Source organism: Sinocyclocheilus rhinocerous, unplaced genomic scaffold, assembly GCF_001515625.1.
Source record: "Sinocyclocheilus rhinocerous isolate Xijiao unplaced genomic scaffold, SAMN03320098_v1.1 scaffold1600, whole genome shotgun sequence".
Taxonomy (NCBI): domain Eukaryota; kingdom Metazoa; phylum Chordata; class Actinopteri; order Cypriniformes; family Cyprinidae; genus Sinocyclocheilus; species Sinocyclocheilus rhinocerous.
This window is the reverse complement of record NW_015665129.1, coordinates 1,665,968-1,681,850: the sequence shown is the minus strand read 5'-3', so window position 1 is coordinate 1,681,850 and position 15,883 is coordinate 1,665,968. Positions and strand designations below refer to the sequence as shown.

At 38.0% G+C, this 15,883-nt stretch overlaps 4 protein-coding genes across 10 annotated transcripts in view; 1 reads left to right on the top strand and 3 right to left on the bottom strand.

Moving 5' to 3' along the window:
• Window positions 1-943, bottom strand: part of LOC107731256 (ligand-dependent nuclear receptor-interacting factor 1-like) — a 6,086-nt gene extending 5,143 nt beyond the window's left edge. Inside the window, exon 1 of one of the 2 annotated variants that reach the window (XM_016542291.1) lies at window positions 804-943. In XM_016542291.1, the coding sequence (XP_016397777.1) occupies window positions 804-928 (125 nt within the window). In that variant the 5' untranslated portion in view covers window positions 929-943. Of the gene's footprint in view, window positions 1-759 lie in introns of both variants that reach the window. The other variant, XM_016542292.1, reaches the window with a different exon arrangement.
• A 769-nt stretch (window positions 944-1,712) lies between these two features.
• apex2 (APEX nuclease (apurinic/apyrimidinic endonuclease) 2) lies at window positions 1,713-8,009 on the bottom strand. Its single transcript, XM_016542125.1, has 6 exons — window positions 7,827-8,009; window positions 7,637-7,720; window positions 7,288-7,468; window positions 7,075-7,218; window positions 6,930-6,999; window positions 1,713-3,008 (listed from the first exon to the last, which is right to left on the bottom strand). The coding sequence occupies exons 1-6, from the start codon at window positions 7,939-7,941 to the stop codon at window positions 1,911-1,913; spliced, it is 1,692 nt and encodes a 563-aa protein (XP_016397611.1). The 5' UTR covers window positions 7,942-8,009; the 3' UTR covers window positions 1,713-1,910.
• Window positions 8,010-9,334: 1,325 nt separating this feature from the next.
• On the top strand, window positions 9,335-11,685 carry rassf11 (Ras association domain family member 11). The gene is made up of 3 exons (XM_016542199.1): window positions 9,335-9,432; window positions 9,656-9,719; window positions 10,352-11,685. Exons 1-3 carry the CDS (start codon window positions 9,385-9,387, stop codon window positions 11,668-11,670), a joined length of 1,431 nt encoding a protein of 476 aa, XP_016397685.1. The 5' UTR covers window positions 9,335-9,384; the 3' UTR covers window positions 11,671-11,685.
• A 528-nt stretch (window positions 11,686-12,213) lies between these two features.
• Window positions 12,214-15,883, bottom strand: part of csde1 (cold shock domain containing E1, RNA-binding) — an 18,921-nt gene continuing 15,251 nt past the window's right edge. For 4 of the 6 annotated variants that reach the window (XM_016542197.1, XM_016542198.1, XM_016542193.1 and 1 more), the window contains 9 exons: window positions 15,870-15,883; window positions 15,021-15,128; window positions 14,724-14,899; window positions 14,526-14,638; window positions 14,322-14,441; window positions 14,009-14,187; window positions 13,755-13,918; window positions 13,485-13,617; window positions 12,214-13,312 (listed from right to left, as the gene is read on the bottom strand). In XM_016542197.1, the coding sequence (XP_016397683.1) occupies window positions 13,265-13,312; window positions 13,485-13,617; window positions 13,755-13,918; window positions 14,009-14,187; window positions 14,322-14,441; window positions 14,526-14,638; window positions 14,724-14,899; window positions 15,021-15,128; window positions 15,870-15,883 (1,055 nt within the window). In that variant the 3' untranslated portion in view covers window positions 12,214-13,264. The remainder of the gene's footprint in view (window positions 13,313-13,484; window positions 13,618-13,754; window positions 13,919-14,008; window positions 14,188-14,321; window positions 14,442-14,525; window positions 14,639-14,723; window positions 14,900-15,020; window positions 15,129-15,869) is intronic. The other 2 variants (XM_016542194.1, XM_016542196.1) reach the window with 1 other exon arrangement.

Below are 15,883 nucleotides of genomic sequence, written 5' to 3'. Positions count from 1 at the left end.
GGTCAATCACAACGCACTGGATAGCTGGCTAATCAGAGCACACCTCGCTTTTCAGACCGATTAGTTTTGTAAAAATCGACGCGTTTCAAAAAGGCGGGGCATAGAGGAGAAACAATAATGTACAGTATGTGGAAAATAATGTGTTTTTTTTACTTTAAACCGCATAAACACATTTCATTACACCAAATACACAAAATAATGTTCTTTTTAGCAGCATCATATGACCCCTTTAAAATATGGAACAGTTATTTTTATATTGGGTGAATACAGTATTACTGTTTCTACTGTATTATTATCATTATCAAATAAATACAGGTTTGGAGATCATAAGAGACTTATTCCAAAAACATTTTAAAAATCTTACAGATCACAAATTTGTGAATAATAATTTACGCTTATGATTTGCATTATTTAAAAAAATGTTTACCTGTAGAATTATCTGTGCTGACCAGTGTCATATGAATACATGGATTCAATTAATGATTTAAAAAATATATGAAAAATAATGGAACACATAGTACTTCGTCAAGTGTAAAACTGTAGACATTAAACAAATTTTAATATTTATCACATCTGTCAGCTGTCATCTAATTGACGTGCATCCTTTTAAAATTTGATCGGTTTTGCGCGTTTTCGGAGGTAACATAAACGCTCGCGACAAGAAGTCACCAAAACACTCGCCATTTTGGACAAGCTTACAACGATCGAACAAGAACACACACGGTTTTTAACGCGTAGACGCAGAGTTGATAAACTTACCTCTCCATCATGAATATCTGTAGGCATTACACCTTAAGAAATACCTGTTGTCGATATTTTCTTTAGCGCATCGTTCAATTTTATCCAGCAACTTGAAAACGGCTCCCTTTACAGGATGTAAAACCCAAACCGGAAATACGTTTATCAAAATAAAAGACACCAGAACCATCTGAACCGTAAAAGGAAGGAAGACAAAAAGAACGAAAGATCAAGGGGGGGAAAACGAATGAACAAGGCAAAAGAGAGAAATGAGAAAAATAATAAATGAGGAAAAGGGAAAGAACTCAACGAGGCAGAGCAAATGGGCTGAATAATGAATGAAATAATGAATGAAACGGGAAAGAAAAATTAAAGAAATTAAAGGAAAAGGAAAACTGAAATCGAAAGAACTAAAAAGATAAGATAAAAAGAGCCAATAAGAGAGAGACAGAACAAATGAAAGGAAAGAAACAAGTAACGAAAAGAACAGAAATTTTGGAAAATTGAACAGAAAGGCAAAAGCAAAAAATAAATAAATATATAAATAAATTACTAATGCTAGATATTGTAAGACAAGATCATATTTCTCAAAGGTTTTACACTTAAAACTGAATGTGTTATTTTAATTCATTGCAGTTATTCCACACATAGTACTTACCAGAACAACAAAACCTTTATATTAAGAGGCTTGTATTCTCCAACAAATGAATTCCTGCTCAGCTGACTAATTTTAAACTCAGTATTGGGTCATTCAGTGTCAAAACCAAATTTTAGAAAATTCCCTGGCTACATTTTTTTTTGTTTTCTGAAGATTTTTTTTTTTTTACACAGAGATTGGTAGGTATATTAGCAAAATCTGCTGACTTTAATAAGCTTTGTTGTATTACATACCAATGGTGACCGTTCAAAATTGGGAAATTTTGAAACCCCCCCAATTATACACATCTTTAGTGGTCAAAAACCAAATGTGGGTAATTTGAATCTTTTAAAGAGGAATGTCTGAAGAACAAACAATGTTGAAGCTAGAAATGTATGATACTAAACCAAATTCAAAAGAGCATTATTTATCCTTTAAAATTGTTTGTTGCACAATAAAAATGTTACATATAAAACAAAAATATACAATCAGAACATGAAATATACAGTATGCATACAGATTCCTTGAGTTTATCCTACTTCCCTTTATCTACCCAGGCAAAAAAATTACACCTAGCCTGAGGATTGGAGGCATGGCCTTGAGGACGAGCGCATACAAAAAACTGCCGGCCTAAATTAGGTCCTGCTTTTTTCACAGTCCGTAAGACACAGGGCTCATTGTGTGATTTACACAGTGGCGGCTGAGGAGGCCCATGCAAAACCGCTTTCCAAAAACCAGCGCATGGCCCCTTCTTACAGTCCTTTGACTTGTCTATGGATGTCGATTCTCCTTCCACTTCATCCTGATTTTCAGTCTCCATCTCTGTTACCAAAGAAAGATTGGTCTCCGTTTGCACATCGCTAGGGCAGCTTCTGACGTCACTCTCACTACCTGGGCTATCCTCAGAGGATTTTGTCTGTTTCGGGCTCAAGTTTCCAATGGAAGGAATCGATGGTGTTTGTTTAGGCTTAAAGAAAGCTAAAAGACTTCCTTTAGCATTGCCTTCAGTTTTCATCTGATTGCTTCTTTTGGCTTTGGATGCATTTGCATCTTTTTCTCTACATGTAGGTCTCTTCTTTGCAACACTGTTTCCCTGTACTACAGGATTCAGGTTTTCCCGAATTTCCCCAGAATCCTGTGATCCAGGTAGACTCTCTTCAGAGACTTTAGAAAACCTATCTTTCTCTGAAACTTTGACAAAGAAGCGTGAGAGTTTCTGCTGTCTGCCAGTGAACTCTGGCATGTGACGTGTGCACAAGGGTGGGCACTTGGGACTAGACCGGACGGTACAGCTGAGCTGCGCCCATACGGGACAATGATCAGATCCCTCCACCTCCGGCATAATGTCCACACCAAAAAAGGCAGACTTCACCAGACAGTGGTCGGCTAAGATGTAGTCAATCCGTGTGCCATAGTTGGTCTGCCTGGCACCCGTAAGCGTGGACCAGCACGTGAAGGCATTGGAGCGCTTTGGATGGAAATGGCGGAAGGAGTCGACAAACTTGCCTCCAGAGGCAGATTTCTGGGAGATGTCTGTAAGTTCATCTTCAGTATTTCCACTTTCAGTCTTTTCTGCCGTTCCAAACAGAAAATGATCCAGCCACTTCCTCCCAGGATTATCTTCAAAGTTATCCTAAATGACAGAACAGTAATAAGAGCAGATATATGCTAGTATGTAACTTGCGCGATAAAACAAATATACCTCTTCCGTGTAAATTTTAGCTTTTGTCCTATCCAGTTGCAACAAGACATTTGCTTGGTTACCTAGTTTCTATTTCTAGTGTGTAACATCGGGTGACTCCGCCCATAATTAAATCTTATTGGTCCATTGGAAATACAGTTCCACATATAAATTATATTAAAGGTCATTCCGTGTCAAATCAACCAAATTTCAGAAACTTCCCCGGCTCAAATTTTTGATTTTGCTAATATTTTTTCTGAAGAAAGACAGACATGTATAGTGATGAAAGCCAAAATATTAAATGTCATTGATGAATATTTACTGAGTAATCCACTAATGGCAATTTTCACCTAAGATTCAGAGCTAATTTACAGGGGGCTAAAAATGACTTCAGAAAGATGGCAGCATCATAATGTTATTTTTACACAGAGATTGGTAGGTCTATTAGTAAAATCTGCTGACTTTAGCAATCTTTGTTGCATTTTGTGCCAATGGAGACCATTCAAAAATGGGGAAACGGCACTTTTCAAGTTTTTACTCCAAAGTTTGCATGTCTGTAACTCAAGAAGTATTAAAGATCTTAATGCCCTTTTAGATATTGGGTCTTAACAAACTTTCCTTTTGGCATCTTCATTTTTAAGGCCCTATAATGTTCGGTTCCAGAGATATTGAAATTTCAATATGGCTCCAGGAGTAAATTGTTAAAATGTACACATTTTCAGTGGTCAAAAACCAAATGTGGGTCAATTTGCAAAAATATGATACTTCTTTTCTTTTAAAGAGGAATGTCTGAAGAACAAATAATGTTGAAACTAGAGATGTATCTCGTTTACTTCTGTCAAAGCAACTGCATTGAACATACCTGTCTGAAAATATTTTTTTTCCAAAGTCCAAAGTTTGCACGCCTATAACTCAAGAAGTATTAAAGATATTGCAATATGATTTTAGATTCTAGTCCTTAATAAACGTTTCTTTTGGGATCTTCATTTTTAAGGCCCTACGTTGTTCAGTCCCAGAGATATGGGGATCTCAATGAAGCTCCATTTTCAGATTGTTGAATATTTTACCTATTTTTAGGGGTTGAAAACCAGGTGTTGGTCACTTTGTATACAGCTAATACTTACTGTATTTAAAGCAGAATGTCTAAAGAATAAGTAATGTTGAAACTAGGAATGTGTCCTGTTTCCTTCTATCAAAACAATTGTAATTGCTAAAGTCAGATTTTTACTAACAGACCTACCAATCTCTGTGTAAAAATAACATTATGATGCTGCCATCTTTCCGAAGTCATTTTTACCCTCTTGTAATTTGGCTCTGAATCTCAGGTGAAAATTGCCATTTTGACCCCCTCTTAAAAAAAGTGGATTACTTTAAATAGTAAATACTATTAAATATTCATCCATGACATTTAATATTTTGGCTTTCATCACTATATATGTCTGTTTTTCTTTAGAAAAAAATATTAGCAAAATCAAAAATTTGAGCCAGGGACCTCTGGTTGAGTTGACATTTTAAATGTTTGTTTTTAACAGTGAAAAAACAACATTACCCATGATTCTGTAATCTCCATCAATCAGATAACTAAAAAAAAAATCTACATCTAATCAACATCTTTAAATCAATACTTTTATATTTCCTCCATCTTTTTTTTATTTGATTCTGATATAGAACCTCAGACACTTTGATCTTCTGAGACGGACAATACACACACAGTGTATTAACATAGACATATGTTTCCACATCTCACTGAGAGAATATGCGGGAAAACGTCTCTCTCACCTATGTATTAGTTCCTTCTCATCCGCTTCCTTCCCCTTCTCCATCCTCCCACCACTTAGCTCACTCAGAATGGTCAATAGTATAATGTTCTACGTGAATGCAAGTATTATTTACAGTCATGTTTGGTATCATTTGAACTGTCTCTATGCGTCTGGTACAATGGTCTCAATCTTACAAGTAGACTAAGGTAATACAGATCCTGAGTTTAGAGATAAGTTGATTACTATCGAGGGTGTGCCCAGTGCCTTTCATGTAAATAACTATATGAACCCAAATGGTGTTAACACGTCTAGGCCTTAATCAATGCAAATCCTAATTGTTAGTTCTTGTCTCCATTTGGAGGATGTTTGTCTTGGTCTGAAGTACTTAAGGAAATGTTGCAAGAGGATCAGGCGATTCTGTAGCCTGAAGAGCCCGTAGTGTGGAGTGTGTCCAATCTGTCCATACACTCCATACTATGTATTTTCTAAAGTCAGGTATGCATCTTTTACTCTTAGATTTATCTTTGAGAGTCTGGTGTCTTGTATTGATTATCTTTGAATTGACTGTAATTGGCATAATACATTTTACCTGACTAATAATACATTGCTACATTTGAATTGATTCCATTTACTCTAAAATTATGAACTCTAGTAGGTTATGTTGTATCTTTGTTACCACATTTCTGCGTCAGGTTAGTAACCGATTAAACGGTACGACAACTGGATTTTTAGAGATCCGGCTAACACTTGGTATTAGTTCAAGTGTACTTAGACTGTAAGGGCTTGAAGGGAATTTCCATTTAGGTCAACTGGATGTTGTTCGACCAACCTAAATAGGGTGAGCCTAACCTCTGTTTATTGTAATATTATTCTATCTAAGTGTACATGGGAAGCCATGAATGGCGTGACCATACCAAAGACACTATCAGGGAAACTTAAAGTAATGTTGGTCGGCTTATCCATATGTGACCCTGGACCACAAAACCAGTCTTAAGTGTCAATTTTTAAAAATTGAGATTTATACATCATCTGAAAGCTGAATAAATAAGCTTTCCATTGATGTATGGTTTGTTATGATAGAACAATATTTGTTCGAGAAACAACTATTTGAATATCTGGAATCTGAGGGTGCAAAAAAATCTAAATATTGGCATCTTCATGGAACATGATCTTTACTTAATATCCTAATGATTTTTGGCATAAAAGAAAAATCTACAATTTTGACCCATACAATGTATTTTTGGCTATTGCTACAAATATACCCCAGCGACTTAAGACTGGTATTGTGGTCCAGGGTCACATCTACTGTAGTAGTGGTTGTGACCTCTGACTAGAGATAATGTTGCTTTATTCAAGTGTGTACAGATCTATGGGGACTAAATAAAAGTACTTTTAGAACGAGCAAGCATATAAGAGCGGCCATCTAAAATATTTGTCAATTACCTCTGTCTAATAACCAAGGCTGGCGAGTATGTGACAGTGAGGTATGCTAACGGCCAATGCGATATCTCTGAGCGACATGAGAATGCAAATGATTGAGTACAATAAGATTAAAGAGCTAAATAGAATAATCAGATGTCTAGACAAATTATCCTATGAAGGATCAATAATAATTGGCATTCTAACCTAAATTTGAGTTCATAATATAATTCATCCACCATTGGATACCTTCACGTGGACCTTACAATTCTCAAAGCTTCTTGGCATTGTAGCTCTTTCCCTCATTAAAGATGTTCAGTACACTGAACTGTTGAGCACCTTTTATCTTTTGGTCCGATTTTCAAATGCTTTTTTTGCTTCAAATCAAAATTTGCCTTATCTCATAGCTGGTTAGTTCGGTTCATGACTTATAACTCTTAAGGATTTTAAGATTTTAAAATCCTTATGGAAAAAAGAATGGGAAAAATATGTTCGCAACCAGCATCACTAAAAAGTGGGCACTGTTGCACTTTATTAATCAGCAAATATATTATAATTGTTTGTGACTGTGTTGCATTATACAGTGCATTTTTGCTTTTACTGTGGACTTTTATGAACTGTCACCCCTAGTCAGGACAACTGGAGTTAACAGAAATCTTGAAATAATGATGGAGGAACACGTTAAAGGACTTACCACATCATCTGGGTCACAATGGTCTATGGGTCGATGAGAAGTGTTAACATCTCCCAATACAATCACGTGACTGAAGAGTGACAGAGGAATGGGTTAATCAAACAAATAGACATCTTAGATCTTTTTTGTAAGATCTCTCTCTCACCTCCCTGAGCTCAAGATGACTTCAGCTCTGCATTGGAGGAGCTGGTAAAACTGGAGCTTGTATTGTTTTCTCTCAGGTTTGTCTGGATCAGCTCGGGGACAATAAACATTGATAACGGTCAGCTTCTGTGGTCCATCTTTGCCACTGAGAATAATAAAAAATATGTGAAAACAACGTTCACAACATGTTAATGTCCAAGATCCTTAAACTTACATGAAGTGATGCTGAGTGATGACAGCCCTTCCTTCATTGTCCAGCGCCAGAAGCTCCTCACTAGAAAACTCAACCTGGACACCATAGCAACCAACAGCCTCTCCCTGATTGGCCAGCAGACCTGTCAATCCTTCCTCAGCCAGGAACGGGGTAGCAGTATCCTTACAGTAGGTCGCTACGCCTGGTCATGGAGAAATTCAGGTTGCTCATTGCAGACAGTAATTGTAAAAACAAGGCTACGTTTATTTTTAAAAATTAAAAATATGGACATGAATCCGGTGTTTAAAACATTCCAGATTTAATTTTAAGTCACTTTACTGTCGTTTAATGGTTCTGTAGGCTGCTTTACCCGAGTATCCACTTCGTCCTCGGCTAAAACTAAAGTATGAATTGTAGCCATCAACAATTGCTGTCTTCTCATCTAAAAGGTCACCTGAAAAAAATGTATGCTGAGCTGTTAAAGTTATTAAATTGTTAAAAATAGGGCACATGTGCTTTATCAAGCCATTCAAAGTCCCGCGTTTCTTTAAAACACTTACGGGTAACTTTAGTCTCTTGGACGCAGATTATATCGGCATCGAATGAATCCAAAATTTTCTTGATGCCATTTTTAAACGTTCGTATGCCGTTTATATTCCATGTTACAATCTTCATGTTTATCTGTCAAACAACGTCGGACGATTCAAGCTGAATGCATGTGTGAAGTAACGTTACTGACCTTATTTTTGTCCGTCTGAAATGTTTCCAAAATAAAAGTCTTTACACCTGCGTTTATTCAAAATACTACTGGTCTAAATGTTTGACGACTATGGCCCTGTAATCAGTATGCAGTTTTCCACAATGCATTGTAGTATCTTGTATAATTTATTTTAAAGTTACATTTTTTTTTGTACAGAACCACTTTTAAAAGAAACAAATATACAGAAGCCACAAGTACATTTGATAACCACAATACATTCATGCAGACATTTTAAAATATACAAATTTTTATTAGTTATAACTCACCCTATTTTTTCTGTCTGATGTTTCTGAAATTTTAGATAAATTGAAATACCTTTCAAATGGATTACATTTAGTTACATTCATTTTTTTTAACTTGATTTTTTTTTTCTAATTGATTATCAGCTAATTAAATCAAGGCAGAAAATATGTATATGTAGATTTCTTAAAACGTTCATCAAAATACCATTTCATATTACAAAATAAAATGTGTTAAATGTTTTATTTACTGATTTATTATTTAAAAAAATCAATGGTCACTTCATGGTGCCTATATTTATTTTGACTAAATAGTAGCTCATATAGTATATTCATTATTTAACTGTCTGTGCTCATGTTTTCTTAAACATCTGACTGCAAGGACATAAGTATTTTTAAGATATAGTATAGATTTTAAGAAAACATACAGCATGTTTAGTAACTGAAGCCCTGTTTTGGCCCCAGTATAAGTCAAATGTAAACATGTTTACTCAAATTCAAAATAATTAGCATCCAAAAAAAAATAAAAAATGTCTAGGGAATTTATGTACTGCACTGTAGACAAACACACATACCAACATCTACAGCCAAAGTCTGTTATCAGTCTTGATCTGAATGTTTACTGAAGGGAAGGATTTGTACTTGCTCAGCTAAGTCAAGGATGACAAGAAGACTTTTCCATGTACACCAGGACAACATATACCGAACTGCCTCTTATCTAAGTGCAAGGATTTTACTACGCTTCAATTTTCTGATCATCAAGACAGGTACAGTACACACCCTCCATAAAATCAGAATCTAATTTTATGAACTCGACCATCTATACAACCACATATGATAGTATATCATTTACTTGCTAAAAAAAATAGATTTATTCTGTTCATATTCAAAATGCTATATTACAACATTGGCTTACTGAATGTTCATATTACATTTTTTCTCTACATAAACCAGTGATCAGTAGTTCGTTATTGAGTGAATACAACTTGGGGGTGAATATTTATTATGGAGTGAACAAGTCATTTTATTGGATTGACATTTTCTTGAGAATGTGACATTTTAGGCTTACAGAAAGGTTTAGACAGAAGAAACAAACATCTGATTTATTTTTCTTTTAGAATGGAAGTAAAGGTGTATGTCGAAGGAGTCCAGCGCATAGTTTGTGGCGTCACTTAGAGGGCTGCATTGGGTTTGGGCTCCCGCGGGACCCGCGGGACCCAACGCAAATCTCGCGGGAGCGGGCGGTTTTACCTTTGCTGCGGGCGGGAGTGGACACAAACATTGCGGGCGCGGGCGGGAGTGGAACACATAGGTTGCGGGAGCGGGCGGTCCTGGTCATACATTCAGCGGGAGCGGGCGGGTGCGGGTTTAAGAAAACAGTCCCGCGCAGGGCTCTAGCGTCACTGACAAAACAACATGTCAGGAGGTGGTCATCGCTTTAGCACGGGCACTTGGTAAATTAATCTGGGCCAACATCTTGGAGCTAATTATTTCATGAAACAACTGTCAAAAACATGAACATGAAGAAATCATACAATTAGTCTGCAAGCATTTGCTGAAACTACTGAACATTCATAAGAAGTTCAAATGCCCTTAAAGGCCTTAAAGTGACAGTTCACTCCAAAATAAAAATTTGGTCATGATATACTCAACCTCGTATTGTCCCAAACCTGTGCAACTTTATTTATTCTGTGGAACATAGAAGATATTTTGTCAGTGTTTTTGTCCAAACCATTAAAGTCAAAGTTGTTTTGGACCACAGTGATTTCCATTATATGGACAAAAACAGTTCATATCAAAATATCTTTGTGTTCCACAGAGGACAATTTTGGAATGAAAGAAGGGTGAGTAAAACGGTTACAGTTGATGTTTTGATTAAAAATGAATGCTCTGACTCTCCAAACAGCCAAATCCCTGATAATATTAAAGAAGTAGTTTATTCTAGCTTGTACTATTCTGGACAATGTTTGAAAGTTTGTATTGCTAGCTCTTCTTGTGTTATATTGCCTCCTTAAGATGAAAAGATATTTGGATAAAAGCATCTGTTTGTCCCAAAAATATAACTTTTAATATTGTTCTCCCTTAGGTCGCACTGGTCGATACACTCTGAGAGAAAAATTCAAAGATTATGAACGTAATGTGACTCCAGATGAACGTCTCTTGGAGTCCTTGGAGAAATATGGTGAGCAAGCTAAGGAGGTGCAGCTCACTTTGAAGCATATCGGTCCATCCCTTGGGGAAGAAACAAACCAGCCCAAAGCCCAAATGAGGCGAGCGGAGGGGACAGGGAGAGCACGGAGAGGCAGCGGGGCAATCGCCCTACACCGCCAGAGCCTCCCACCGCTGTCACGCCTCTGCATCCACTCCGAGCCACCGCCTGAGGAACCGAAGAGACCCAAGCGGAAGTCGCTAACGCTAATGGAGGAAGCATGGGGTTGGCTGGAAAACTTGGGCAGAGGCGGGAAGCAGCAATCAGGACAAGATAAGGGGAAAGACAAGGAGGACAAAAAAGGAAATGGGCACTCAGATAACACAACCAAAAGTTCCCTGGCTTCTGGGACACCGGAGCCAAGAGACAAAAAAGACAAAAATAGAGTTGCACCACATCAGCCTTTGATCAGTTGCCTTGGGAACCGTGGGAGATACACTGATGAGAGTGCTGTATGTGAGAGACGAGAGGAAGAGGAACGGAAAGGCACAGAGGAGGACCTGAAAACCCATAATCCAGTGGTCCAAACAATCCATCAAAAGACCGAGAGTAAAGAGACTGTAGAGTTAAGAAATCTAGTTGTCCAACAACAGGCAAGTCTGCAAGAACTAAAGCACAAAATTAAGTCAACGGACCAGTTGATCCTTGAGCTAGAGCAGCAGCAAGCTACCAGGGAGCTTTCCGAGCTGCTGTCGGAAGAAGAGGAGCAGCTCAAGTTCTGGCTCAATGAGCTCAAGGTGGAGGAAGTCTTTGAGAGAGACCTTCAGAGGCAGTTCCTTCAGATAAAAGAAGAAGCTGCTGAGTGCAAAGCTAAGCTGGAAGAGTACAAACAGAAACTGCAAGTGATGGACTTGAGAAACTCCCAGCAGCAAACAGGTCATGAAGATGTCACTGGAGAGAATATCCAAGCAGATGCGACAAAACCTGCCCAAACAAGCGTCAAAAAAATACAGATCTCAGCAGACGGATCATGTGGAGATGCTGGAACAAAAAGGGTGATGACAACGCTGGAGTCCAAACTCCCATATGTGCTTGTTTCAGCAAACCAGATATCAAATCCTCTTCTAAGTGGACCAGAAGACCTTAGGGAGTGGTGGACGCGATGGTCTCAGAGCCAAAATCCAACATCAGAGACAAAACATAAGATAGTTCACCGCTCTGAAATCACCATACAGTTGGGAAGCACCAGAGTTTAAGCACTCTGAAACTTCTAAACTCAGGTTCTTTTAGGTTTCATGGATACCTTGCTTAAAAGTGTGCAAAGGCATGAAGATGTTTAAAGGTTCTGTACAGTGCTTTGCTCATAAAAAATTAAACATAATACATCTTTGATTCTCATAAAATGTTTATTTCAATTGTTTCAAGACCATTAACAAAAGTATATAGAACCTTAAGGTTCAACACAAACCGAGGGTGCTCCAGAGAATATTCATGACCGTTATAGCTCCATTTGTCATAAGAAGCACTGCAAATAGCCTCTATCCATGTAATCAAATTTCTTTGCACGTTTTAAAATTTTACTCATTACACTTCCCCCATTTCTCATGTCCTGCATACATTTGTTTTATTCAGGTTTTCAAAAAGACCACCCAAGTAAAAGCACACATTACTTAGAATATATTGCAACCCACAGGTATGGGGGAGGATGCACACCAGTATTCTCTACATGGGGGGGAAAAAAGAGCCACCCTACAATTGCGCTTATATTTTGGTGGCTGTTCGAGGATAGAGACACCAATTTTTTTTTGTTTTGTTTGTTTTTAGGCACCTTTTTCTTAATTTATTCATTAGCAGACATTAAGTAGAACTCAAAGGAAAAAAAGAAAAGTACATGTGAAAAGAAAAAGAGCTATATAAAAAGGACCGCAGGCTACAAGATGCCATTAGGAATTCTGCACTTGCCCATAAACAGATTGAGCTTATGAAATCAAAACAGGAATTAAAATAAAGGCTGTTTAAAAAGAAAACAAGCCAATGTAATTTGAAAATAATCAAAAAAATTGTAATTTACACATCAAAAACCATACACAAGCGGGTTCTGAGCGGAGAGAAAATTTATTAAGTTTTCAGATCCATATTAAAACCTATGGAATTGGTATGGAAAACGTGAGCGAAAAGAACCCTAGTCATTTTATTTCTCAGCAGAAAGAGCCCAGCAATATCTCGACTTCACCTGTGTGAGAAACTCAACATGAGAAGGATTCAAGTGATACAGGAAGAATAAAGTATATATAACGGAGGTCAAAATACAGACAGGCAAAGCTACTCTAAAACAATAACTCACTCACACAGCAGCAGGTGCAGAATTCCTGGCATTTCAATTTCAGCAGAAACAAAAAAACGGGTCAAACAGTGCCCACATCTCAATCTAAAGATGCGAGAACTACAAACCCCTTATTTCCCCTCATATCCTCTGCATAACCTTACAAGTTTACATGTGATGCATACCACACACACACACACGCTCATACAACACGAGGGGTTTTGCTCAAATTACAACCCACACAAAAACGTCACACATACAATGAAGACAATGAGATGAGGATTTTTTTTTTTTTTGCAAGGGATCCTGTGACAAAGGAAGGGAATTGTGTGTGATAATTTTCAAGTCTTGATGGGTTTGTTACTCTGTGAATTGTGTTTATGTGTGAGATAAAATGAGAGCGAACTAAACAGACACACACAAATCCCTTCCTCTGCCCTCTGTCTGATTGCTTTTCTTCAAGGTGTTTCTTCCATAGTGAGGAGGAGGAGGAGGAGGAGGAGGAGGAAGAGAGGGGTGAACAGTACTCAGTCAGTAACACCAGGTTGGCGGGATTTCCTCTCTACATTGAAGCCCTGTAGGAACAAAAGAGGTCAATATCAAGATGTCACAATTGTTTTAGGCAAGTTTCATATCTGAAAGTATCCTGGACTGCAGTATTTGAAGCAAGAATGTTTACAAATATTTTCTAAAAACCTGCAAAAAGTTAGTTTTTGATTTAGACTCAACAATCAAGTTTATTTTTACCTTTGAATTGTCTGGGCCACGAGGCTGTCTGATAATAACAAGACGGGGGGCGTTGGTGTCATCAAGAGTGATGCTCTTCAAGCGATTGACCAGTCTGTCAGGTCGTGGTGTTGCTACTGGTTTTGGACCCTCACTGTGTAATTAAAAAAACAAAAACAAAACACAAATCTGGTTAGATTAATTAAAAAGCCAATATAAATATAATATATTTAAGAGCTCAATAATATCCTAATATTACATGTGACTCAGATTCACACCCAACAGTCTTACCTGACTCTGCGAACATTGCAGGCACTGCATTTGCCTGTGCGTTGGTTCAGGATAACCGAAAACTCCACTTCATCACCAGCCTGGAGCTCCAGACCATCCTGCACCTCCTTGACATGGAAAAACAGCTTCTTGCTCTCTCCAACTTCGTACGTGATGAAACCAAACTGGGGAGGGGGGAGGGGGGCTTAAGTTAGACACTTTTAGCCAGTTGTTTAAGGTAAAACCTTCTCACTTTCTTGCATCAGTAAGTTTACCTGATCTTTGACGCACTCCACCAGGGCTCTACGCTGAGGCACAATATTGCAGGCCATCTTTTGTCCTGTCTGGGCCACTGTACACAACTGAAACTTCACCATCTCACCCTTTTGCAGACAGTCACCTTTATTGGCCATACCAACGATGCCAAACGGATAACTCTGACCCTTGCTGGCTTCTAGAAATGTTTGAGCACATAACAGTAGTTCATTAAAAATGAGGGGAGTTCATGGTTTCTAACTTGATTACAAAATGCTCTAAATGGATTTTAAAAGTACCACACACACAAAAAAAAGAGCTTGTGTCACTCACCTTCCTCTGTGATCTCAATAAGGCCTTGATAATCAGTCTGAGAAGGGTCCACACTGCGCAAGGGCCGAACCACTTTCCCCAGGAACACGGTATTACTCACATCTTCTCCTACACCATTCACTGACACACGCAGAGTTGTGTTATTTGCATGAAACAAATATTAATGTATTAATGCCAAACCAATAAAAAGTCTCTGCAACATACCAGCTGCAACTTTGGTGACCTTCTCAGCACTGATTTTGTTTCCTTTGCCCTTGGATAGAGTGTACTCCACTGCATCTCCCAGGTCCATATTATCCACATCCCCACACACCTCACTGCACACAATTCAGATTAAACAACAACAAATCAAACAAGGAAAAAAAAACTGAGGCAAAGCCATCAAGGAGAAACATTAATTACCTGTAGTGGAAGAAGATCTCCTGATCATGATTGGCTGTTTCTATGAAGCCAAAGTTATCCTTCAGTGTTGCAATGTATCCCAGAAGCCTCTTGGTGCCAACAGCACGATTAAGGATCTTGAGGGACACAGCGCTTTGCTGTCCAGTGCGTTTTACCTCACTGATGGAGAACTCCACCTAGTGGAGACATGAGGGTTTACTTTACAACAAATTATCAAGTTGAAAAACTACTTTATTAGTCCAAGGAGATATTCAGCAAGCACAAATAACACTGAGCCACAGTGCCAGTCTAACATACCTTGTCTCCAACCTGTGGGTAAGCACCTCCCTCTAGGTCTTTAATATAGTAGGGAAGCGTGTTCTTCACTCCACTTTCTTCATACGCAATCAAGCCTTCCTCTGCATCCTGGTGACGACACAAATACATAAATTCACATAAGAACCAACAACATTTAACAATATATACAGAACTCAGACTCATATAGACCCGTGAGATGAACACTCGGGCTGTATGTCAAGCTTTTTTGAAAATAAAAAGTACCACTGAGTGCACCTTAAAGACTGATTTAGTACACAAATTTGCCCTAGTTGTGAACTAAATTTTTATTTTTCGATTAGTGTCAGTGCTGAAGGCCAGTTTAAATACATCAGTCTGCAGATATTTGAGGACCATGTAAACAAGATTGTGTCTTTGGATCTCAGCAGCCATAAAACTCCTAGCTTTGCCTTACAGAATAAACATCCAAAAAGATGCAAAGCATGGGGAAAATGTGTACAATGAGTAAATAAAGAAACTCAAACATCTAATGCTTCACAATATTTAGCCATCATGCACACACTAACACAAGGGGTAAAACTGCTCTCATACAGTTTGTCACCCACTGTTTGGTACACATTTGTGCCATGGTTAAAATGTGTATGAACTGTGTGGTTCCCATCTTAAAAATGTATTGCGTGAGTGACACAGAAACTGAACCGTTATACCCCTCATACAAGAACGCACACACCGAGTGGCACAGCTTGGCTGAGTTGGTATGGTTATGAGGTTAACATGTCTGTATGATTTAATGCTGTTAAATCAATCTCAGCTCATGCCAACAGACCTCATAACCAAACAAACAGTCATGAACATACAGATCAAACTGACCTTTTCAACTTTAC

Excerpts from the sequence above, each read along its gene's own strand:
- apex2 (XM_016542125.1), bottom strand. The coding sequence starts at position 7,941 with ATGAAGATTGTAACATGGAATATAAACGGCATACGAACGTTTAAAAAT. Across the intron at positions 7,000-7,074 it reads GTCATCTTGAGCTCAGGGAG|TCACGTGATTGTATTGGGAG; the intron begins GTGAGAGAGAGA and ends GTCACTCTTCAG. Across the intron at positions 3,009-6,929 it reads ATTGTGACCCAGATGATGTG|GATAACTTTGAAGATAATCC; the intron begins GTAAGTCCTTTA and ends TCTGTCATTTAG.
- rassf11 (XM_016542199.1), top strand. The coding sequence starts at position 9,385 with ATGGAAGTAAAGGTGTATGTCGAAGGAGTCCAGCGCATAGTTTGTGGC. Across the intron at positions 9,433-9,655 it reads TCCAGCGCATAGTTTGTGGC|GGCTCTAGCGTCACTGACAA; the intron begins GTCACTTAGAGG and ends AGTCCCGCGCAG. Across the intron at positions 9,720-10,351 it reads CGCTTTAGCACGGGCACTTG|GTCGCACTGGTCGATACACT; the intron begins GTAAATTAATCT and ends GTTCTCCCTTAG.